Below are 22591 nucleotides of genomic sequence, written 5' to 3'. Positions count from 1 at the left end.
CTGGGCACTGGGAGGAGCGGTCCCTTCCCCACTGCTCAGCAGCCCCAGGGATGCTGCTCAGGGGCGGCAGACTCCCAAGAGCAGGAGGGGTTGGTACCCACCCATGCCCAAGCACAGGGGTGGCAACACCCCAGCATTTGCCACTGGCCCAGGGCATGCCTGGCCTTGCACGAGCATGAGGTTTCACGTGGGTCCCCAATGGGGTGGCACCAGGGGTGGGTGCCGGTGCTGTGCTATGGGTGCTGCAGTGGGCAGGAGGGGTGTCCGAGCCCTGGTGGGGGGGTGCTGGGGAATCTGTGCCAGGCTGGGCACAGCACCGATGCCGGGGCAGGAACTGAGGCTGGGGGCAACACTTCAGGGTACAGGGGGACAGGAAGGGGGATGCAGTGGGAAAGTCCCCCCACTGGCATGCACCTCACCGGCACCGCGTGGCACAGCACTTGTTTCACACTCGCCAGCTACCGGAAAATAGAGCCCTTTATTGAAAAATAAACCTTTCTCTGTACAAATAAATAACAGCCCAGGTGCCTCTGGGGAAAATGGGGTGGAGGTGGGCTTACTGAGGTGGGGGTACCAGGGGAGAGGAGGGCTGTGACCATCCGCTGAGATGCTCCAGGTGCCCCCCAGCGCCCCATTGCCCCCAGGAGGTCAGGCAGTGCTGGTGGGAAGAGGGAAACTGAGGCACAATGGGGGACAAAAGGGTGGAAAAGCCTGAGCCGGGTTGGGGGTTGTGTTCGAAGGACATGAGACACCCCTGCTCCAGCACCCCGTCCCCATACTGCCATGGTGCCCCAGGGGTACCATTAGGTTTTCAGCGCCTCAAGCGCCAGAGCGATGAGGCCAGGCATGCTGCGGGCCAGCGAGTCGCTCTCCAGCCCCACGAGGCCAGCAAAGGCCATGGGGCGGCCACCCACCGTGGCCCGCACCTGTGCCCGGTACAGTCCCTTGGTGTTTTTGGAGCCCAAGTCCACCAGGATCTACAGGGAGATGACAACACGGTGAGTCCCAGGGGAGCCAGGGGCACAGCGGGACAGTGATGGGCTGGGGGGTGGCACTGCCTGGCTGCCAGGGTGGTGGGCTCAGAGTAGCTGGGCAGGGCACTCACCTCCTGGAAGGTCATGGCCAGGTCTGGCTCAGGCACCCGCAGCACCCAGGCGTACAGGTCCCGCACTGCACCCACCCGCACCGCTGACTCATTGAGGCCAGGGCAGGCTGCAACCCCGGGGACGGGCAGGAAAGAGATGGAGGAGGGACATCAGGGATGAATCACGGGGGCACCATGCTGCTGCCCACCCCAGGGAGGAGCACCCATGCTCTGGGGATGCCGAGGCAGCAGGGGCAGAGGGTCCCTGTGGAGGGGAGTATGGCCAAGGGCTGTCCCACTGACGTGGGACGATTAGCCCAGGGATCGAGATGCAAAGCTGAGACCGGGCTTGCCACCATCCCCATGGTGGCGCATGGCATCCCGCAGTGGCCAGGGGCTGCAGGGCGCTTACCTCTGCGCACGCCTGCCTCCTCTTCCTCCTCCTCCACCCCTGGCAGCTCTGTGGGCACCAGCTCACGTTTCTCCCTCGGCGCAGACCCTGCCACCAAGACAGGTGTGAAAACCCCGGCAGGGATGCAGCCGGTGGGCATGGAGCCAGCCGGCGGATGTACACCCTGCTGCCCCATTGGCCCCAGCCCCCCCAGCTCCTGGGACTCACGGCTCGGTGCAGGGGTCCCCACCAACTCTCCGGGTGCCTGTCGTGGCTCTGTGGCTTCAAGAGGGATGCCGAGGTCCAGCTCTGCCCTCAGCTGGGCAAGGAAGGCTCGTCCTTGTCCCACCAGCTCCTCCACCACCTCCTCACCCTGATGAAGGGAAGGGGGCCAGGGTGGGCAGTGGGACACCCACTGTGGGCATGGCCAGGTGCACAGTGGCAGAGCGCAGGGCACGGCTGGGCTGTTGTCGAGTGGGGCATTAGGGACATGCGATGTCTTTATGGCTGTGTTGGGCCAGATCCTAAGTTGCGGGGTCAGACCCAAGGCTGGCACTGCACTGGTTGGACTGGGAGCACTGGTTTCAGCTGGGGAGGGTGAGATGCCCCCTCTGTGGTAGCAGAGTGGGAGATGCCACCTTCATGGTTACACAGGGGACGATGGAACCAAAGGATGTCAGGAAGGGACACAAGGGGACTGCTGAGCTTTGGTCCCTGGTGGCACTGTCACCAGAGGGACAGGGGCTCCCCCTAGCCCATCCGTCCCCAAATACCTGCAAGAAGAGCCACATCTCTCCGGGGAGCTGCCCCCCATCCAGGTTGGGTGCTGGGGGACTGCCCCCCGCCATGGCCCTCAGTGCCTCCACCCAATCCTGCAGCCGGGGCCCCACAGCCCTGAAGAGCCCGGCGAAGGGGGGCAGCAGCCTGGCCCCCCACCTGCAAGCACAGTGAGGAGAGCTCAGGCAGGCGCCCGGTGGCACCCATCCCCTGGGCACTGCCACTCCCCATGCTGCACACCTCTGGAGGGACCTGGGTGGCCCTGGGCACCCCGGGGGGCATGTCCACCTCCCTCCAGGTGTGCAGGAAGAGCAGGACCCCAATGCTTTAGGCTGTCCCCAAAAAACCACGTCAGTGCCCACGGGCATCTTGCCCCAAACCCTTTAGCCCCCCATGCCCTGTGGCCCACCATGCCTTACCTGGTGGGGGGAGTCCGGGGTCCCTCTGCTGCGGGGCTGGTCTGGCCCCCTGCCACAGCCAGACCTGCGGGGACAAGGGGAAGGGAGAGACAAGGTGGGGGTGCCAGGGCAGGCTATGGGTGCCCTGGCCACCAGCATAGGGGGACCGATGGGACCCCAAGCAGGCATGGGGTGGTCCAGCCCGGGAGGGTACCTGTGGCATCCCTGCGGACACGGTGGGGGAAGAGGTGCCCATAGATCTTGCCCAGGAGCTGAGGGAGGGTGCGGGTGAGGAAGGAGAAGTCGAACTGGTTTCGGATGAAGTCCCCAGCCCTGCGCAGGAGATCCACCAAGGTCTGGGCGTAGGAGTGCAGCTCTGTGGGTGCAGCAGGAGAGCCATGGCCCTAGCACCACACTGGCCCCACAGCGCTAGAAATGGGGTCCCTCCCCCCATCAAAGCCCCAGCACACCCCCCCTTGCTCACCACATCGTCTCGTCCTGGCACGGCAGGTCTCCTCGGCCAGGTGGGCACAGGCAGCCCGGCCCTGGGGGGCCCGGCAGGACCTGGCGTAGAAACCGCAGAGGCGGGTGCGCTCGGGCGGCTGTTGCTCGGGGGGCAGCTGGGCCAGTGCCAGCAGGTCGAAGCAGCTTGGCTCCTGGCTGCCAGGGGCGGCTGTGAGGGCACCAGGGCTGCCATGAGGTGCTGCATCCCTCCCCAGGGCGACGTATCCCCGCAGCACCCTGGGCATCTCTGTGCCCCCCCCCCCCGGCACAGCCGGTGGCACTCACGGTCCATCTGGAGGCTGAGCCAGTCCGCAAAGGCAGTGACGCGGGTGTAGACGCCCGGTTTGCCCTGCTCACCACAGCCGTCGCCCCACGAGGTGATACCGTAGAGGACGAAGCGGTGCGAGGAGGGGTCCTGGCACGCCAGCGGGCCCCCCGAGTCGCCCTGGGAGGGGGGGATGCCCATGTATTGGTCTGGGCCAGGACCCCAACCACGCTGCCGGGCTGTGCCGGGCTGTGGCGCACGCCCAGCACTGTGTGCCATGAGGGATTTTGAGTTGGGAGGCTGGCAGCCCCCAGCCCCAGGCATTACCTGGCAGGAGTCGATGCCCCCAGACAAGTACCCGGCACAGAACATGGCGTTGGTGAGCAGGTCCCTGCCCAGGGCACCCCGGCACGTCTCCTGGCTGAGCAGGGGCACCCGTGCTTCCATCACCACATCAGCCGCCGGCCCCTCTGCCAGGCAAGGCACCCATTACGGGGTCCCCCATGCCCAGACACCCCACTGACCTGGCTCAGCGCACTGGCACTGGGCACCGGAGAGGGCACTGAGGGGGATGCCCCACAGACCCCACAGGTGTCGGGGCGGTGCCTACCTTCATAGAGGGAGCCCCAGCCTGCGATGTAGCAGGCGGTGCCGGGGCTGGGTTCCGCAGGGCCGCTGGGAAGGCACACAGGGCTGATGGTGGGCGACAGGGCCAGCGGCACCGCCAGCTCCAGCAGTGCCAGGTCCCCATGAAACGTCTTGGGGTTAAACTGGAAGGAAATAGGGGGGGTGTCAGTGGCGGGCCCTGGGGCACGCACAGGAAGGTCAGGGGGGTGCCCACCTCCACTGACCTTGGGATGAGGCAGGATGCGCCGAACCGGCACTGCCCGCTCACCCGCATCCGGCTTGCCCAGTTCGTGGTCGCCCACAACCACCGTCCATGCCAGCTCATTCCGGTTCCTGGTGGAGTGGGGGGCAGCTAGTTACAGAGGCGACAGTGGTGTCACCCCCCACCCCTCTCTGCAGGGACATCACCCCTATGTTGCCATTCCCCCTGCCGTACCCAGCAAAGCAGTGGGCTGCAGTGAGGACCCAGGAGCGTCCCACCAGCACCCCTCCGCACATCAGCTCCCCGTGGAGCCGCACTGACACCAGCCAGGGCCAGGCTCCCCGCGGGGCCATGCTGCCACCCATGATCCGTCCTCGGGGGGCTGTGACGTTGGCTTGGGAGTCCCCGCGGTGCCCGCAGCTACCTGGGGGACAAAGCCAGGGTGAGAGGGGGGGTCCCGCAGCCCTGCTGCCGCCCCCTCTCCCAGGTGGGCATGGGGTGGCCGGGCATGGCGGTGCTGGGATGGCTGTGGCGGGTGGAGGGGGTGGCGGGCGGTCCCCGGGGGGGTCAGGCTGCGCCAGGCGCGCTGTCAAGCCTCATTGTGCTCACGGAGGCGAGTGGGCGGCAGGCCGGGGGCACCCCGCAGCCCGGCAGCTGCCGACGCTAACCTCTGCCCCTCAGCCCAGCAGGCAGCCGGGGGGCCGGGGGCACCTGCCAGCGTGGGGGGGGTGGGTGGCGTGGGCACCGCAGGGCCGTCCCAGCTCACCTGGCATCTCCACCTCTGATGGTGCATCAGGGCCCGGGGCTGCAGCTGCCATCCCTGCAGGGACAGGCTGTCATTGCATGTGGGGACACCCTCCCCCCCGATGTCACCATCATGTCCCTGCTGTCCCCAATTCCCCCAGTTCCTTTCAGTGGCCCCCAGACCCCCACCATCCCAAACAAGCACCCTTGTATCACCCCAGGAGTGCTTGTCACCCCCAGTGACTCAGTGTCCCCAATCTCTCCTTCGCCCCCCTTGCCCCATTCCCCCACACTCCCCTCTCCCACCCCAGATTCTCCATCACCCCTCAACGCTCCCACCCCCGTCCACTCATCACCCCAGATCCCTCCATCCCCCCCAATTTCCCATCCCACCAGATATCCCCCACCACCCTACTGTACCCCCACCTCCCCGATCTCCCCACCCCAGCACTCCTTGTCACCCCCAATGCCCCATATCCCCTCCAGGCAACCCCAAGCATCCCCTAGAGTGCCCCGTTTGTTATTGTAGGGTCTCCCTTCCCTGGGAGGAGCCAGGGGCAATGTGGGTGCCCACTCACGGCACTCCTGGAGGCGGTGGCGGCAGAGCCGGGCACTAAGTGGGGTGCAAGCATGCTGGGCCCCCTCGGGTGGGCACAGGTGCTGGTAGGGGGCACAGGCCTGGCTCAGTGCCCAGTTGCGCTGGGGCAGCTCGGGCAGCGCCTGGGCATCCATCAAGGCTTGGCAGCTGGGGGGCACGGTGGGGGGCACAGCCGGCGCTGCAAGGACAGCAGGGCTGTGGGCATCCCCATGTCCTCGCTGCCTCCTGCCCACCTCCGCCTGGGCCACACTGGGCTCCGCTTTGGGGTAGGCAGGAAGGGGGCATCACAGAGCTGCAGTGTTGGCATATTTTGGTAGGGTCTCCTGGGTGCTGGGACGTATTTTGGAGGGGGATCTCTGGGAAGGACACAAGGAATTGGGCAATGGTTTGTGTAGGGCTCCAGGTGATGTTTGGGTAGGACCTAGAGAGAATGGGGAACTGCTCGGGTAGGGTCTCTGGGTAGTGTTTTGGGAGGGTCTCTAGCAGTTAGGGATATGTTTCGGGAGTCTGGGTGCTGTTGTGGTAAAGGCTATAGGGTAAAGCCTATAGGGGAGGGGGTGCTGTTTGGGTAGGGTCTTGGGGTGTCATTTTGGTAGGGTTTCTAGGGGATGGGGTGGCACTTTGGTAGGGATCCAAACCAATATTTGGGTAGGGTCTCCAGGCATGGGTCCATGTTTGGGTAGGGTCTCCCGGGCATGGGGTGGTATTTGGATAGGGACCCTGGGCTCTGTTTGGGTAGGGTCTCCTGGGGCTGGGGGGGCTAGGGGGTGCTGTGACTCACATGGGCAGTGGCGGGTGAGGTTGGCGCAGGGGGGGAAGAGGCAGGGGGCACAGAGCCCGCAGGCACCCCACTGCCGCTGCTGCTCGGCCAGCGCCCGCTCCAGTGCCAGCAGTGCACTCCTCAGCGCTGCCTCCAGCACCAGCGTCCCCCGGCTCGACAACGCTGCCAGCACACACACAGCGCTCAGATGTGCCACCACCACTGCCTCTCACTGCAGCCACGGAGTGCCCCCCGCCCGCCCGGTGCCCATGCCCCATTATCTCCATGGTGGGAGTCAGGCTGGGCATGACTTGTCAGCCATTGGCATTGCCTAGGGTGACAGACACCACTGTCACCTCCCTGGGGGGGCTGCCACCTGGGCACATGGTGCGGGGAGGTTTTTTGCCCAGGCCTCTGTGTGCCTGCCGCATGTGGAGAACCTGTGAATACACGTGCATAATCGTGGGCCTGGGCAGGTGTGCCCATGTGTGTCTGTGTGCGTGCACCTCTGTGCACACCTGTGCCCATGCCCTGGGTGCTCACTTGTGTGTGCCAGGGTCTGCGTGCCCGTGCCTGCATGTCCCTGCGTGTGTCCTGTACGTGCATCCCCACGTGTGCCCGTACCTGTACCCACTCACAGCTCCCCCCCCTCCGCCCCAACCGTGCCCTGGCAGAGGGTCCCCCGGGGCTGGCACAGGTACCCAGGCAGGAGGGAGGGCTGGTGGCCACGGAACGTGAACCACCACTCCCTGCAGTCCTGGTGTCCCCAGGTGCCACGAGCAGCATTTGCCACTCATTCCAGGCAGCGTGGGCATGGGGGGCTTTGCCAGGGACCGAGGCATCCTGCTTGCGCTTCCCCCACTTCCCGAGACTGAACCCAGAAGTCCGGGCTCCTACAGCCACCCCCTTCACAACCCAACCCTCCAGCAAATGTGCCCCCCATCCCTGTGCCCTACTGACCTTGCAGGACGCTGGCCGGCATGGGGTACAGCCCCTGGCCCAGGGGGGCTCCCCCCACCAGCTGCAGCAGCAGCGGCAGCAGCAGCAGCACGGGGGGGACCAGGCAGACCCCGAGGATATCACCCCGCGTCCTCTCCCCTCCTCGCTCCATCCCCGGGCCGGCAAAAGGGGGCAGGAGGGGTGAGCCCCCGAAATGCCCGAGGCGGGCGAGGAGGGATGGATATATACGGTGCCCCCCGGGCGGTGGGAGGAGAGAAGAGCCGGGGGAGCACAAACAGGCGAGTTCATTAATGTCGCGCCAAGATGCCAGCTCGGGGCGGGGGGCGCGGGGGGGGCGCAGCCGGGGCCTCAATGCCGCCTTTGTTCGACGGGGCCTCCAGGCGGGCAGCATCAGTCGGGCGCTGCGCTCCGGCGCTGCCCGCGGCCCTTGATCATTTTCACGCCAAGCCCTGGCCGCGCCACCCTCCCTCCTGCGGGCCCCGGGCGGGAAGGAGGGGAGGCGCGGGGGGGGGGGACAGCGGGCGGGTGGGAACGCACCGGCGGCTGTGGGGCGCGGGGGGCCCGAACCGGGCGTGGGAGACGCGCCGGGGGCTTCGCAGCGGGCCGGGAGCGGCCGGGCGGACATTGCGGGCGGGGGGGGGGGGGGCGAAGGGGGACACATGGGGTGGGGGGGTGGGGTGTCGTCCCTCTGTGCCAGCCCAGCCCTGGCTGAACGGGTCGTCCTGTGCAGGGGCACTGCGCCCCCGTGCTGAGCACCGGCTGACCCCGGGGACCCCCCCTCAGCACCCCGTGTCCTCACTAAGGCCGTTCCTCGCCTGGGATGCAGGAGGGGGACACGGGGACACGTGGCCCGGGGGGATGCCGGGGTGGGGGGAGGCAGGTGGGGCCGGGGCACCCGCTGCCTTTCTTGCTTTTCAGCAGGAGCAGGCAGCAAATATGGGGGCAGCTTTGTCCGTAGGGATGGGGTGCCACACTCGCCCGCTCAGCTGGGGGGGGTGCCCCAGTGTCTACAGTTTGGCTTGTCATTGGCCTTACACTTTTGGGGTGCCCACACCACCCTCCTGCCCCATTGCCCCCCTCCTGTGCCCACGGGCCTGGCCTCAGCTCCTTTGGCGGGGCAGGGTGCGGCCGCATCCCCATCACCTCTTTGGGGCACAGGGGGTGCCTGTGCCCCCATCTCTGTCCCTGTTAGGGGTCAGCGGTGCCCATGTTCTTAGGAGGGGCAGGGGGTGCCCGTGTCCCCATCGCCATTTAGGGGCCCGGGGATGCTGTGCCGCCACCCCCGTCCCCATTAGGGGCAGGAACGCCTCCGTGCCCGCAGCCCCGGCCGTGCCGCGCTCCCCCCCGGTCCCCCCGGCCCTGATGGTGCCAGCGGGGCACGGACAATGCCGCTTCAGTGGCACATCAAAGGCGCGGCGCTGCCCGCGGCTGGCACGGCGACAGGCCCGCCGCAGATGAAAGCCGCGGCCCCGCCAGGCTCCCACCTCGGCCGCGGGGACACCGCGGGGACACGCTGCGCCTCCGCCCCACGGGGGACGGCGGGGACGGGGGGGGGCAGCGCCATCGCTCCCCGAGGAGCGGCCCCGCGCTCCGCCCCGGTATCCTCGCGCGGATCCCCCCCACTCGTAACACGGGCTCCCGGCGTGGGGGGTTAACGGTGCGGCTGACCGCAGCCGGCGCCCACGCGGGGTACTCAAGACCAGCGTGGGGTTCGCCCCTGGCTCCACCGCGCCCCCCCCCGCCTTCCAGCCCCGGTGCCGGTGCCAACCCCATTAACCTAATTGGCGAGGCGCTCGGCCGCCCCGGGCAGCGGCGGCAGTGGGACCCCGGGGCCTGGGCAGATCCCAGCCCCGACGGCGGGGAGGGAGCGAGGGAGGGAGGGACGGCGCCCCCGAGGGCCCCGATTGTCCGGTAATTGGCGCGGGCAGCCGAGCCCGGCCGGCACCGGCGGGGGGGCGCGGGGAGCGGGCACCGGGGGGGGGGGGGGCAGTACTGGGGTCCCTGGCGGTGCCCGGGGAGCGGGGGCAGCTTGGGGGTGCCGGGATCGGTATCGGGGTGGTGGCCGCTGGGAGATCGGGGGCAGAGGGCGTGTGGCGATGCAGGGGCGCGGGGGCCGGTTTTGGGGTGCCGGGAGGAGTAGAGCGAGTTCGAGGAGGGGGTGTCAGTGTGCCAGGAGTGCGGAGACCCCGGGAGGGCCGGGGATTGGGGGCATTTGGGGTGTGGGGTGACGCTGGGGCTGGGGAGTCACGATGCGGTGTTGGGGTGGGACACCTCTGGGGCTGGGGGGCGGCGTGGGGACCACTGTGGGAGGACATTTGGGACCGGGGATCGCGAGAAGGGTGAGGTACGGGGGGGGGGGAAGGGGCTGTGGGCGGGGTCACCAAAGGGGCGTGGTTAACCGGCAAGCTGGGCGGGGCCTATATGGTTGGGCTGACCCGGAGGCGGGGTCTACCCAAGGGAGTGGGGGCGTGGCCTATCCAGCGGGGCGGGTCCATGGGCGTGGCCTACACAGCGGTTTGTGGGCGTGGTCAGATGAGGCGGGGCTTGGGGCGGGGCACAGCGGGTCGGGACCGGGTCGGTGGGCGGGGCCGGCGGGGGCCGGGGCCGGGGCCGGGGCCGGGACCGGGCGCGTTTTGGGGCCGGTGGGGGCCGGGGCCGTGCCGGGCCATGGCGAGCTCGGAGCGGAGCGCGCTGCTCACGTACCGCCTGTGCGGCGGCTCGGGCGAGGAGGAGCGGGGCCGGGAGCACGCCCGCAGCCGGGCTGCCGCCGCCGCCGCCGCCCCCCGCAAGCTGCCCACCTTCCTGGGCGTCGTGGTGCCCACGCTGCTCTCCATGTTCAGCGTTGTCCTCTTCCTGCGCCTCGGTGAGTGCCGCCGCCGCCCCCCGGGGCGCCCCTGCCACCCCCCATCCCGACCGCGGCCCGGGGCCCCCCGGGACTCAGCAGCCCTGCCGGTACCCCCAGTCTGGGCCCTGTGTCATCCCGGGGCCCCGTGTTCTCCCGAACCCCCGTGAATGAGCCCTCTGTGTCCGGAGCCCCTGTGCTGACCCCGAGCCCTCCAGTCCAGACCCCCGGTGTCCTCCCTTTGTCCTCCCAGTGCTCCCCACCAGCCTCCCAGTCTGACATCTCAGTGCTCCCCCCTGAGCTCCCCCAGTCTGGGTCCCCAGTGTCCTCCCAGTGTCCTCCCAGTGCCCTCTCCTGTGCCTCCCACTCTGGAGTCCCAGTGCTCCTTTCCAGTGCTCACCCCAGTGCCCCCAGTCTGGGGCCTCAGTGCCTTCCCAGCACCCTCTCCCAAGCCCCCCAGTCTGGAGTTCCAGTGCCCCTCAGATCTCCCCCAGGCTGGGGTCCCAGTGCTGTGTGTCCCCTCCTGACCCCTCCAGCCTGGGGCCCCAGGGCTTCTGCTGTACCTGCAGGATAGGAACCCAGTTAGGGACCTCAGTGCCCCCAGGAAGGGACCCCAGTCTGAAGCCCCACCGTCCCTGGGGGAGGACCCCAGTGCCTTCCCTAAGTGGGATCCCAGTGTCCACCCATCCCCCAGTGCTGGGACCCCACCGCTCCCCAGGCATCCCCCAGTGCCAGACTCCAGCACCCCACTTCTCTCCCAGTTCCCACATGATGTCCCCAGGGCAGGACCTCGGTGTCCCCCATCAGGCACCCAGCTTCTCCCCCCGCCCCCATGCTGTTCAGAGGCCACAGATTGGGTCCCAGTCTACGCCCAGTTTGGGTTGTGAGTTTTTTCTGAGCAACCTGGGAGAACTAAGGGGGCAGGCTGGGGAGGGACCGGGGGAGGTGGCAGCCCTTTTGGGGGCCCTGGTGGGGGGAGATGCCCCAGCCCAGCCCAGGACAGGCGGCATCGGCCTGGGTCCAGGAGCAGGGAGGGCTTTTCCTCTTTCACTTTCCGCCCATGGAAAGCTCAGGGCGGGAGTTGGCTGCGTGCCCGGGCGGCCCGGCAGGCCCCGGGGGGCGATGAGCCCCTTCCCCTGCCCGAGGGACCCCTCGAGCTGTGGATGGGGGGCACAGCTCTGCCCTGCCATCGTTCACCCCCTTCCCACCCCCCTGCTTGGGGTCCTTGCACAGGCTCTGCACCCCCGAACACCAGCCCCTACCTCACAGCGGGCACTAGGGTCCCCCCCACCCGCCCTGGACCCCCTGCCCGGGGGTGCGTTACCCCAGGGGCCGCGGGGCTGGAAGGGAAGTGCAGGGGGGAGGGGGAGGGGAGCTGCTGAAAGAGGAACGCTCCCACAGTGGGGGGGGCATGGCTTCCCTTGGCAGCCCCCTGCTTCCCTCCTGTCTCTAACATGCCCCGGATCTCCAGGCTGAGCAGCCTCTCCTGCTTACCGCCACACTGCTTTCAGGACACCCCTTTACTCCCTCCCCCTCCGTCCCCGCTTTTGGCACTTGGGCACCCTCCGGCCTTCCAGGGACCGCAGGGGGTGCCCCCAAACCCAGCCTGTCTCCCCGAGGGCTCCTTACAATGCTCGTGCCCCGGTCATGCCCCGCCACCCCACTTGCTGCCCGCGGGCATGGCTGCGGCCTGGCTTGCGGCTGAGATAGGGCATCTCCCTGCAGTGGCGGGCAGCCCCTTCCTGCCCGCGGCGCCGCCGGCCGGGCTCCCCTCCTGTCACCCCAGGCAGGGCCGCGGGGGGCTCTGGGTACCCTGTCTCTGGGGTAGGGGGGGGTGGGGAGCTGGGGAGTGGTGCTGCGGCTGGTGGGGACGCCCTGGAGCTACTTTTGCTTCCTGCTTTGCAGCGGGGAAGCGGGGCTGCGACGTAAATGCCGTGGGGAGGCCGTCGGCTCCTGGTGCCCGAGCTGGGGTGCAAGGCACCCCCCTGCCCGCTGAGGGTGGCAGCAGGGCACGGGGTCCCAGCACCCCCATGCAGTGCCCTGGGGCTGGGCAGGCAGCAGGGCCCCTGCCCTGTTTGTTTTTTGGGTGTGCCCCTCTGAGCCACCTGTGCCCAGGGTGCGCCTGGGCCTGATCCTGGCACGGCAGGAGGATGGAGATGCCCTGAGGTGGGGGGGACACTGGTGGGGCTGCCTCTGGTGCTGCTGCAGGTGGGAGGTGGTGGCACCATGGGGTGGGGGTGTCCCTACCCCGGTCAGGGAAAAGTGGTGGCTTGGTTAGGGGGGAGCTGTGGGCAGGGGGACGGGAGCAGCCCAACTGCCTCTGTGGGGACAAGCTCTGGGCAATGGCTGTGCCCAAGCACCCTGTCTGGGGGATGGTCTGTGCCTAGCTAACGGGCACCCTGGCCTCTCCTGCGTCCTTGGCAGGGTTCGTGGTGGGCCATGCCGGGTTGTACCAAGCCCTGGCCATGTTTGCGGTGGCATACTTCATCATCGGCATGACAGTACTGTCCGTGTGTGCCATTGCTACCAACGGGGCACTGGATGCTGGAGGAGCCTACTGTATCCTTTGCTGTGGGTGCTGCCAGGGCAGGGCATGTGGGCCAAAATCAGGTGATGGCCTGGCAGCCTCAGGGTGTCACACTGGGGCCTTGGGAGGGAGGGGTGGGGGCACCCAGTGGGGGTTTGGGCTGCTGACATCTTCCCTTGACTCGAGCAAGATATGATCAGCCGTGCCCTGGGCCCAGAGTTCGGGGGCAGCATCGGGATCATGTTTTTCCTGGCCAACGTGTGTGGCAGTGCCCTCTACGTGCTGGGGCTGGTGGAGGCTGTGGTGGACAGCTTTGGGATCCCACCTGGTGAGTACCCCAACATGTGGAGGCAGGGGACAGCGGGTGTCCCTTACCCGAGTAGCCCTAGCGCTCTGCCAGGCATGCCAGGCACCATGTCTGGCGTAGCTGGCACAACTCTGCCAGCCCTCTGGCTGGTGAGTTGGTGTCTGTCATGCCTGGCACAGTGCCGGTGGCTCTTGGCTCCCAGTGATGCCCCCTCTGAGCCCCACTGATCCTGCCTTGTCTCTGCCCAGGGCAAAAAGTGGGCACAGGTGTCCACGTCCTGCCTCAGAGCTACTGGTACGAGCTGCTCTATGGCACTGTGCTGCTGGCCCTCTGCCTCCTCGTGTGCCTCGTGGGTGCCTCCATCTACGCCAAGGCTACCTTCCTCATCTTCCTCATCGTCGCGGGCGTGCTGGGCACCATCCTTGTCAGTTTCTTTGCCACGCGGCCCATCGGGGTGCCCATCCGCCTGCCCTACTTCAACGGCTCCGAAACTGAGAATGGCTCCTTCACCGGCTTCTCGCTCACCACCCTTCGAGACAACCTGGGTGGTGAGGAGCAGCTCTCCCCACCCTGCCCACATAGCCACCATGGCACCTGCACCCCGGGGAGGGGTGACACCGGCACCCCCACATCAGCAGGGGCTTGCCGATGAGTGGGGGGAGCTTATGGGCACAAAACAGGTGCCATGGGGTGGTTTCTCCCATGGTTCGGGAGAGGACACCAAGGAGAGGGTGTCACACAGCCTATCACAGCCTGTGCCCGTGTGTCCTGCAGGTGGGTACGGGGTGGACTACACCACAGGGCAGATGATGAGTTTCAGCTCCGTCTTCGCAGTGATGTTCAATGGCTGCACCGGCATCATGGCAGGCTCCAACATGTCAGGTACAGGCGGGAGGTGCCAGGCTGGGTGGCACTAGGAGTAGGAGCTGAGGCTGGAGGAGAGCAGAGGGGTGCTGTGCCTGCAGGCACTAATGCTGCCTGTTCCTGCCTGCAGGGGACCTGAAGCGCCCGAGCTACTCCATCCCACGGGGCACCATCTCCGCTGTGCTCTTCACCTACCTCGTCTACAACCTGCTGGCATTCCTCATGTGTGCCACCTGCAACAGGTACAGCCACCCATCCCCTCGCTGGGGCCATTGGTGCCAGGGTGTGCCCGGTACCAGGGCATGCTGGCACAAGTGAGGCAGGTACCAGCACGTCTGTGTCCCTCTCCAGGACCCTCCTGCAGAAAGACTACGGTTTCCTGCGTGACATCAGTATCTTTCCACCCCTGGTCACAGTGGGCATCTACGCTGCCACCCTGTCCGCAGCCATGAGCAACCTTATCGGGGCGTCCCGCATCCTCTACGCCCTGGCCCGCGATGATCTCTTTGGTGAGTGCCTGGAGCATGCTGACACCCACCAGAGCCCACCCGGCAGGTTGTCCCTGATGGGGACCAGCCCTGGCACTGGAGAAACCCCTTCCCAGCATGGGGGTGATGTTTTGTGGGTTGGCATGTGCCTGCTTGGGTCACCTGTGTGCCCTGGCGTTTGCCTGTGCCCCAGCACTCAGGGTGTGGGAACAGGACTCCTGGCTGGTGGCCGAGCCTCTTGGTGCCCACTGGGGTGCCCCAGCACAACCTCCCCCCTCTGCCTGCAGGCCGGGCGCTGGTGCTGGCCAAGAAGACGTCTGCGAGTGGGAACCCTGTGATGGCGGTGATCCTCTCCTGGCTGGTGGTACAGGTGAGTTTACCGGCAATGCTCCTTTCCCAGCCCTGCCACGTGGAAGTGGGTTGGCACCTGGGCTGGGTGTTGCGGAGCCTGCCATGTCCCCCTGCCCCTGGGTATCCCCCTATGCTGGGTTTCCTGCTGCGGTTGTCCCCTTCTCTCCCTGAACCCGTAAATGAAGGATAGATCACAGCAAGGGGCAGGGATTTGTGCCCACGTGGCACTGCCTGTACCCTTTCCTGGCACACCGCTGTGGCGTGCCCCAGGCTCGGCAGGGCTGGCTCAGGCACGTGCTGGTAGTGTCATCCTGGGGGGTGCATTCACTCACCCTGTGCGTCCCCCCTTCCCTGTGCTCTCTGCAGCTGGTGCTCTTCTCCGGGAAGCTCAACACCATTGCAGGGGTTGTGACCACCTTCTTCCTCCTGGTTTATGCCACCGTCAACCTGGCCTGCCTGGCACTGGAGTGGGCATCGGCCCCCAACTTCAGGTACCGGCTAGCACAGGGGAGGGAGGCTGCGCTCAGATGCTGGGCAGGCACCCATCCATCCATCCGTCTGTGGTTCCCCTGCCATCCCTGTGCCTGCTGCCTCTCCATGGCACAGAGATGCTGAGCACTCCTCTTCTGGGCATTAGGGAGGGGGCAGAGACACCCCCATGCCTGGAGAGGGAGAAGGGACCAGGTCCCGGTGTGGCACTGGCTTGGCACAGTCCCCACACCCTGGCACTGCTTTGCTGAGCGGGTACAGATAAATCCAGCGCCACTGGGTACCACCCGCCCCCTCCCCTTAGGCTTTCCAGAGGTAATTTATAGCCTGTGCCCACCCGGCATCCCCTGGGCGGCTTGCCAAGCGGTGATGGAGCCCACTTTCCATTAGCGCTAATTAAACTAATGGGGAAGGGGGAGGGAGGGAAGGGGGATCCTGGGTGGGGGGAGGAGATGATCTTCCAGGAAGGAGGAGTGTGTGTGGCAGGCAGCCTCAGACAGGAGGTACCAGGGTACCCTGGCATGGGGCTGGCCTGGCAGGGCTGCCAAAATCTGGGGGGGCACGGCAGGTTGGCTGGGGGGAGCCTCATGTCCCTCCTGGGTGATGCCTGCCGCCCTCAGTGCAGGGTGCTGTACCTCTGAAGCGGGGAGACCCACAGGTGGGGCAGGGGCGATGCCCAAGCAGGGCTGGGTGGCACTGCCCAGGGGTCCCCCAGAGCGCCCCATTCCCAAGGGAGAGTTGGTGTCTGTGCCAGGCTGGGGGTTAGCCCCCCCAGCCCCTCCCTTGCCTGGGCATGGATAGGGCAGGAGTGGTGGCTGCAGGGGAGGCTGCTGAGAGGCTGCCCCTCGCCCACCCTGCATCTGGTGCCCCCCCTTCCCCATACTGAGGTCTCCATCAAGCGCAGCGGAAAAGGATTTTAATTACCTTTCAGGAAAAACAACAATTAGAGAAAATAACAGCTTCTTGCCTCCCCGCCTCCACCTCCCTGCGCCGGGCTGAGCTTGTACTGTGGCTGCTGGCACTGCCATGAGCTGTCTGACACTACCTGACCCCCTGGCTGTGCCAGGCCAGTGCCAGCCCCATAACCATCATTACCCCTGTTTGCCAGGGGCTGGCAGCAAGGGGCTGCCCGGTGCCCTGGGAGGTACCGTCTCCCCTCTGTGCCCTCTCCTGCAGGCATCTGGGGCACCTGACATGCCCTGGGCTGGCACAGTGGGGTTCACTGGGGGTGGCTGATGTGGCACCTTGGCACAGCCCCCCTGCAACTGGCATGGGAACCATGTGGTAGCGGGTGTCCCTTTCTCCCTGCTCCAGGCCCACCTTCCGGTACTTTACCTGGCACACGTGCCTGCTGGGCATCGCAGGCTGCTGCGTCATGATGTTTCTCATCAGCCCCGTGTCAGCCTCTGCGAGCCTGGGCTTCCTCCTCCTCCTCCTCCTCGCCCTCCACTACCTCTCGCCCAGCAGCACCTGGGGCTACATCAGTCAGGCCCTCATCTTCCACCAGGTGAGCCCTGTCCTCCACTGCTGTGTCCCCTCATGGGGTCAAGAGCTGGTGTCCCCAAGCCGGTGTCCCCATGGCAGCTCTGTCCTGGTCCGTGTGTCCTTGGGGGCTGGCATTCTTGTGGGGTGGTCCATTGAAAAAGGAGGGTTCCTCACCTGCTGCCCTTCTTCCCTCCCTTCCTCCCTCCAGGTGCGGAAGTACCTGCTGATGCTGGACGTGCGGAAGGACCACGTCAAGTTCTGGCGCCCACAGATGCTGCTGATGGTGCAGAACCCGCGGGGCAGTGCCCGCCTCATTGACTTCATCAACGACCTCAAGAAGAGCGGCCTCTATGTCCTGGGCCATGTTGAGCTGCAGGACTTGGGTGAGGGTCTGTGCTGCCCCCAGCACTGGTGGCCTCTGCCCCTTGCTGTCGTGCTAGGAGGCTCCTGGAGTCCTTGGGGTGACGCTGCTGCCCAGCTCCTGTCTGGGAAGGGTGGGCACATCGAGGGAATGTCAGCTTTTTGGGCACATGTGCTGCACCTTGGACTTGGCTTGGTATGGAGGACGTAGGTGGCTTGTGTCTGGGCACACTCTTGGCACAGCCTTGCACATGCGTGTGCCTGTGTCCATCGTCACCTCATGTCTGCCATGGTGTGTCCATGCACTTCAGGTGTGTTTGCACCCTGGTGCATGTTGGTTTGTACATGTGTGCTCCCTGGCAGACGCTGTGGCTGTCCCCATCCCCGCCTGAGTAGATGCAATGGGCTCTGCTCCCCCCCTCGCTGTTGCCGTGGTGACTAATGGCCTGAAATTGGGGAGGGGGGATGGGGCTGCCTGGGTATTTTTTATATATTTATGTATAATTTCATATCTCTGGCTGGAAGCACATGTTTCCACCCTCCCCATCTTGTGGGTGCTGGGGGTGGTCACAGGGGTTGGCACTGATTTTGCAGGTGGGGTGCTATGGGGACACCAGGGTGAGCTCCCAGTATGGGGTACCCACCCCCCTGATGCTGTTCTCGCTCCCCACCCAGACATGCTGCCCTCGGACCCGCTGCAGCCCCAGCAGGACTCGTGGCTGAGCTTGGTGGACAAGCTGAATGTCAAGGCCTTTGTCAGCCTCACCCTCGCGCCCTCGGTGCGGCACGGCGTCCGGCAGCTCCTCTTCACCTCTGGCCTCGGTGAGTGGCACCCAGGCTGGGCATGGGTGAGGGTCCATCCTGCTGCCCCTGTGGGGTGAGAAGTGCCAAGGGGTTTGAAGGCACCTGGGTGGGCGATGCCAAAGCCCAGCTGGGGCTTGGAGGCATCTTTGTTGGCAATGTTGAGGGGCATGAAGACACCTAGATGGGCAATGCCAAAGGGGTTGGAAGCACCTGGTGTGGGCAATGCCAAAGCCAAGTTGGGTCTTGAAGGCATCTGGGTGCACGATGCTGAGGGGTCTGGAATCACCAGGGCGAGCAATGCCAAAGCCAAGCCGGGGCTTGTTGGCACCTGCAGTGCCAGGAGGGCTGGCGGGGCCCTCCACCTCTGCTCAGCCGGCTGGCCCGGTCTCTCCGGCAGGTGGGATGCGCCCCAACACCCTGGTGCTGGGCTTCTATGATGACGCGGTGCCACAGGACGGTCTGGCTCGGCACCCTGCCTTCACCAGCTCCCGCGAGGAGGTCCCCCTGGGCTTCCCCCCGCTGCGGGCGCCCGCTGCCCCCAAGCTGCTGTCGGCCCGGGAGTACGTGGGCATTGTGGCGGATGCCCTGAAGATGCTTCGCAATGTCCTGCTGGCCCGGCAGCTGGAGAGCCTGGACAAGGCCTGGGAGCTGCGGCGGGCCGCCAGCCCCCCACCCACCATCCACGTCTGGCCTGTCAACCTGCTGCGACCCGACAGCGCCCGCTACGCCGACACCTGCAGCCTCTTCCTGCTGCAGATGGCCTGTGTCCTCAACATGGCGCGGGCCTGGCGCCGGGCCCGTCTGCGCCTCTTCCTCTGCGTGGAGGCAGGTGCCATGCCCCATGCCCAGGAGGAGAAGCTGCGCCAGCTCCTCAAGGACTTGCGCATCCAGGCCCAGATCCAGCTGGTGCCCTGGGACACCGTCACCCGCCTGCACTGGCAAACCCGCCAGGGACCTCCGGGGGGGCCGGCGCCCGGCGGGGCAGTGGAGGAGGAGGAGGAGGACGGGGCCGTGAACTTCCCGGCCAATGCCACCCAAGTGTCGGATGAGTATGTCTGCGCTGCCAACAAACTCGTCCTGGAGCAGAGCCCCGCGCCAGCCGTACGCTTCCTCTATTTGCCACGGCCACCAGCCAACACCAGCCTCTACCCGCTGTACCTGCACCAGCTGGAGCTGCTCACCCGTGGGCTGGGCCCCACTGTGCTGGTGCACGGGGTGAGTGCCGTCACCAGCACCCAGCTTTAGGTCCCCTCCCAGGTCCCCCTGGCTCCCTGTGCCCTCCTTTGCCCAGTGCCTTTAGCAGCCCCAGCCTGGGGACTTCCCCGGCCCCGGGCAGGGAAGGGCCGGGTGCAAGGGGGTGGGTTGTTTTTTGGGGGGTGTCTCCTGCAGAGGATTAAAGCTGCCCTGGCAGGATCCAGGCACAGCCCCGGCACTGGCTGGGCAGCGCGGTGCATTCATGGTGCCTTTTCTTTGGGGGGGGTCGGGGGGGAGAGCGGGGTCCCAGGGGTGGTTGAGCACTGGGTGCCCTGGCTGGCTGCGGGGAGCCCCTTGGTCTCACCCCGCACCCCGCCTCCCCATGCTTCCCCCCCCTCCTGCAGCCCCCAGCCTCTCCTCCGCCGGCTCCTCCGGGCACCCAGCCAGCAGCGGGGATTGATTAAAGTCAGCCTCGACCTTGGTGCCCCGGCTCCCCGCCATCCTCCCTGCCTTTCATTAGGAAAAATTAAATGGGAAGGAGTGGAGGAGGGGAGCCCGGACGCCTGGGTTCCCTGCGTCAGGCTGGGTGGGGGGTGGGTAGCAGCTGGGTGCTGGCCCTACTGCCTGCAGGGTATGGCACCCCAGATCTTGCTCCTCAGAGTACCTCTGGTGCTGCTGGATGGGGGACACCTAGATGCTTTAATCTGTATTACCCGTCCCCCCCACCTTGGGGTCTGAGCCCCTGGTCCTTCCAGGGAGGGGGAAAATGATACAAGGACGGGGTGGTGGCTTTGCCCAGACACCTGGGTCCCCTGGCCTTGCTCTGAGATCTGTCTCATGGGGCATCGCCACCTCCCTGAGCCCATCATGACCTGTATGGGGGAGCTGGCATTGCCCCCTGCCCTCCCCCCCTGCTTATTGATTAGAGGAGGGCAGGAAATTGCCTGGACGCTGGGTGATAAATCTATCAGGTGCCTGACGGGGGGGGGGGGGGGGGGGGGGGGGGGGGCAGCGCGCCAGGGCACTGCCTGATGGATCGCTTCCTATTAGCCCCAGCACAGAGGGGGAGCTGCTCCAGGCCAGGCTGGGCTCGGGTCGGGGGGACAAGCACGGCACTGCCGCCTGTGCCCGCTCTCGCCAAGCCTGGCACTGCCAGCTGGCAGCTCTGCTCAGCCGGAGGGCTGGAAAAACCCAGGCAGCCGGGTGCTGCTAGGGGTAAAAAAAAAAAAGGGGAAGTGGGGCTTGCTCCCTACATTTTTGCAGCAGATTGTGCCTGAGTTTGTGCCCAAATCCCCACCCCGGGGGGTGGGCAGTGGCCTGGGGCTGGCTTTGCTCCCCGCCGTTGGAGGGGGACGCCCCGGGGTGCGCACCACACAGCCCACAGGGTTTATTTACAAACAGGCGGGAGCTGGCACAGGGCAGCCGGGCACCAGCGGGACCCGGCGGCCTATAATGTTAATTATCACCACGTAATTAAAAGCCCATAAAAAGCCTCACACTTCATTAAATTAAAGCTTCCCCGCACAGCGCCGATGGGCTCCAGCAGAGTTAACCTTGGCCATGCCAGGCACTGGCTCCGCCACAGCTGGGGACCCGGGGGTGCAGTGCTGCACACATATGGGTGCCCCCCAACACCGTTCATTGCCCCATAGCCGTGTGTGCCTGGGCACACGTGGGGAGCACACCCAGCTGCACGCACAGTGTCACACACACGGAGATGCTGTCCCAGTCAGAGATGCCCACATGGCATGACACAGACGTGTGTGTCCACGCCACCCCTGCAGACATGCCGTCACACGCACCGGCACATGGGCAGGGGGATGACACGGACACATGCGTGCGCACCCAGATGTGCACGCACAGTGTGCGTGGCCGCCGCCAAGGCAGCTACACAGCAGCTCCGGCACACTGGCTCCAGCGCACAACGCCCACGCGGCGCACACCTACACAAACAACATTTCTTCCTCCCTCCTGACACACAGGCATACACAGACACACACACCCTGCGTCTTCTCCAAGCTCCCACCCATCGCTGCAGGTACCTGGAGAGGCAATGGGCTTTGGGGAGAGCACCCGTCTGTGACTGCCCCCTCTGTGCCTCAGTTTCCACAAGGGTTGGGTGGTGTTGGGGGCAGGAGAAGGGTGCATGGAGGGGGGGGCCCAAACCTTCCTGAGGGATGGGTGCCCGGGGTTACGGATGCTGCACTGAAGCCTGGGGGGACACAAAGTGGGGGGACAGCCCCCCAGCACACAAGGAGGGGCATGTATGCCCCAGTGAGGGGAGTGTGTATGCATTAAGGGGGGGATATACATAGACTAGGAGTGTGTGTGTGTGCGTGTGTGCACATGCAGAAGGGAGGGTCTTGTATTGGGAGGGGGCACATGCACAAGGGGTGCCTATATGTGCACATGCATTGGGGTGTATATACATCCCTATATGTGGTACACTGATAAGCACACAGGGCTCAGGGGGAGGGTGAGCCAAGGGAGCACACACTTACGCACACAGGGTGTGCATGGCAGCACACGCGTGTGCCCAGCACCCCCAGGCACTGCTGCTGAGCAGGGTTGTGGGCAGGAGTCGGCTGGGGGGCTGCGGGGGGCAGGCGTCGGCGGGTCCCCGTGGCCCGGCCCCGTGGGGGTGGGCAGCCAACAGGGCCTCGGCTATTTCTTGGAAATTTCGCAGCATTCATTTCAGTGCAAATAAAAGCTGTCATTGCCGGAGAAATGATACTGATCGGGGTCTGAAAAGACAGCAAATTACCCGCCTGAAAATGCACCGCTGGAAAAAAAATGCATATTAAACACACAAAAAGGCACTTTGCCATCAGCCGCGCTTCCCCCGCCGCTCCAGAATAACCACACTTTACATAATTCTCCCTCTCCACCTCCGAATTAATTTCGCAGACAGAGGCAGAGGCAACCCTCTGACAACAGCGGAGAGGAGACGCGGTGGCGGCGGGGGGAGCAGGGCCGGGGGCTGATGGGGGGGCACCTGGCTCTGGGCTGGGGACGCAGTGGGTAACGGGGTGCTTAGGGTTGGGGGGGGACTGAGGGGTTTGGGAGGGCTGGGTCGATGGGTGAGAATTGTGGGAGCTGGATGGATGCGCCTAAATGTGGGGTGGAGTGCTCCCGTCCTTCCCCGCCTTGGGTGCTGGCGATGGGGTCTCCTGGGGTGGGGTTTGTGGGGTGATACACACCCCAGCAGGCACATCTTGGGCCAAATGTTTCCTATGAGGGCTAAACCCTTACCCCCTACCACCGGGGGGAGCCCGCCACGTGCCCACCCCAGAGCCTGGCACGCTCCCTGGAGGCAAGCAGGCCCTGGTGGGGTGCACACACCTAGCATGGCGGGGACCCCCATGCACCTCCGTGCCCACTGTCCCACCTGCAGGACCAGGCATGTGGGTGCACCCAAAGGGCACTGTGAGACCATGCTGCCTGCCCAGGTTGATGTCCCCAAATTAGCATCCCTCTTAGGAACCCCCCAGCAACCTGCACTGGGCATGAGGGCACTGTGCCCAGCACCCCGGCACTGCCGTGGGGGGCAGCGGGTGCAGTGAGGGGTCC

The 22591-nt window shown here is 66.1% G+C and overlaps 2 protein-coding genes across 3 annotated transcripts; one reads left to right on the top strand and one right to left on the bottom strand.

Annotated features, from left to right (window-relative positions):
• Window positions 1-504: 504 nt before the first annotated feature.
• PRSS56 (serine protease 56) lies at window positions 505-7485 on the bottom strand. The gene is made up of 17 exons (XM_075761855.1): window positions 7311-7485; window positions 6372-6533; window positions 5571-5768; window positions 5015-5068; window positions 4483-4672; window positions 4271-4379; window positions 4030-4189; window positions 3747-3889; window positions 3440-3599; window positions 3135-3323; window positions 2865-3026; window positions 2672-2735; window positions 2249-2411; window positions 1704-1848; window positions 1497-1583; window positions 1106-1212; window positions 505-977 (listed from the first exon to the last, which is right to left on the bottom strand). Exons 1-17 carry the CDS (start codon window positions 7459-7461, stop codon window positions 804-806), a joined length of 2418 nt encoding a protein of 805 aa, XP_075617970.1. The 5' UTR covers window positions 7462-7485; the 3' UTR covers window positions 505-803.
• Window positions 7486-9898: 2413 nt separating this feature from the next.
• Window positions 9899-20512, top strand: SLC12A9 (solute carrier family 12 member 9). Of its 2 annotated transcripts, XM_075761381.1 has the most exons (13): window positions 9899-10173; window positions 12577-12711; window positions 12870-13007; window positions 13235-13534; window positions 13761-13868; window positions 13981-14092; window positions 14202-14359; window positions 14626-14708; window positions 15056-15180; window positions 16493-16685; window positions 16872-17046; window positions 17699-17845; window positions 18225-20512. In XM_075761381.1, exons 1-13 carry the CDS (start codon window positions 9978-9980, stop codon window positions 19070-19072), a joined length of 2718 nt encoding a protein of 905 aa, XP_075617496.1. In that variant the 5' UTR covers window positions 9899-9977; the 3' UTR covers window positions 19073-20512. The 2 variants fall into 2 exon arrangements, with proteins under 2 accessions (XP_075617496.1, XP_075617497.1); XM_075761382.1 differs by lacking the exons at window positions 12577-12711; window positions 12870-13007; window positions 13235-13534 and having other exon boundaries at window positions 18225-19280.
• Window positions 20513-22591: the final 2079 nt, after the last annotated feature.

This window comes from Balearica regulorum, chromosome 9 (genome assembly GCF_011004875.1).
Source record: "Balearica regulorum gibbericeps isolate bBalReg1 chromosome 9, bBalReg1.pri, whole genome shotgun sequence".
In the NCBI taxonomy this organism is placed as follows: Eukaryota; Metazoa; Chordata; class Aves; order Gruiformes; family Gruidae; genus Balearica; species Balearica regulorum.
Note: the sequence above shows the minus strand (reverse complement) of the source record. Positions and strands in the feature narration are given on the sequence as shown.

Coding starts and splice junctions, on each gene's coding strand:
- PRSS56 (XM_075761855.1), bottom strand. CDS start 7,461: ATGGAGCGAGGAGGGGAGAGGACGCGGGGTGATATCCTCGGGGTCTGC. Junction 6,534..7,310: donor GCCGGCCAGCGTCCTGCAAG/GTCAGTAGGGCA, acceptor GTGTGCTGGCAG/CGTTGTCGAGCCGGGGGACG. Junction 3,027..3,134: donor TGCCAGGACGAGACGATGTG/GTGAGCAAGGGG, acceptor CTGCACCCACAG/AGCTGCACTCCTACGCCCAG.
- SLC12A9 (XM_075761381.1), top strand. CDS start 9,978: ATGGCGAGCTCGGAGCGGAGCGCGCTGCTCACGTACCGCCTGTGCGGC. Junction 15,181..16,492: donor GCATCGGCCCCCAACTTCAG/GTACCGGCTAGC, acceptor TCCCTGCTCCAG/GCCCACCTTCCGGTACTTTA. Junction 17,047..17,698: donor TGTTGAGCTGCAGGACTTGG/GTGAGGGTCTGT, acceptor CTCCCCACCCAG/ACATGCTGCCCTCGGACCCG.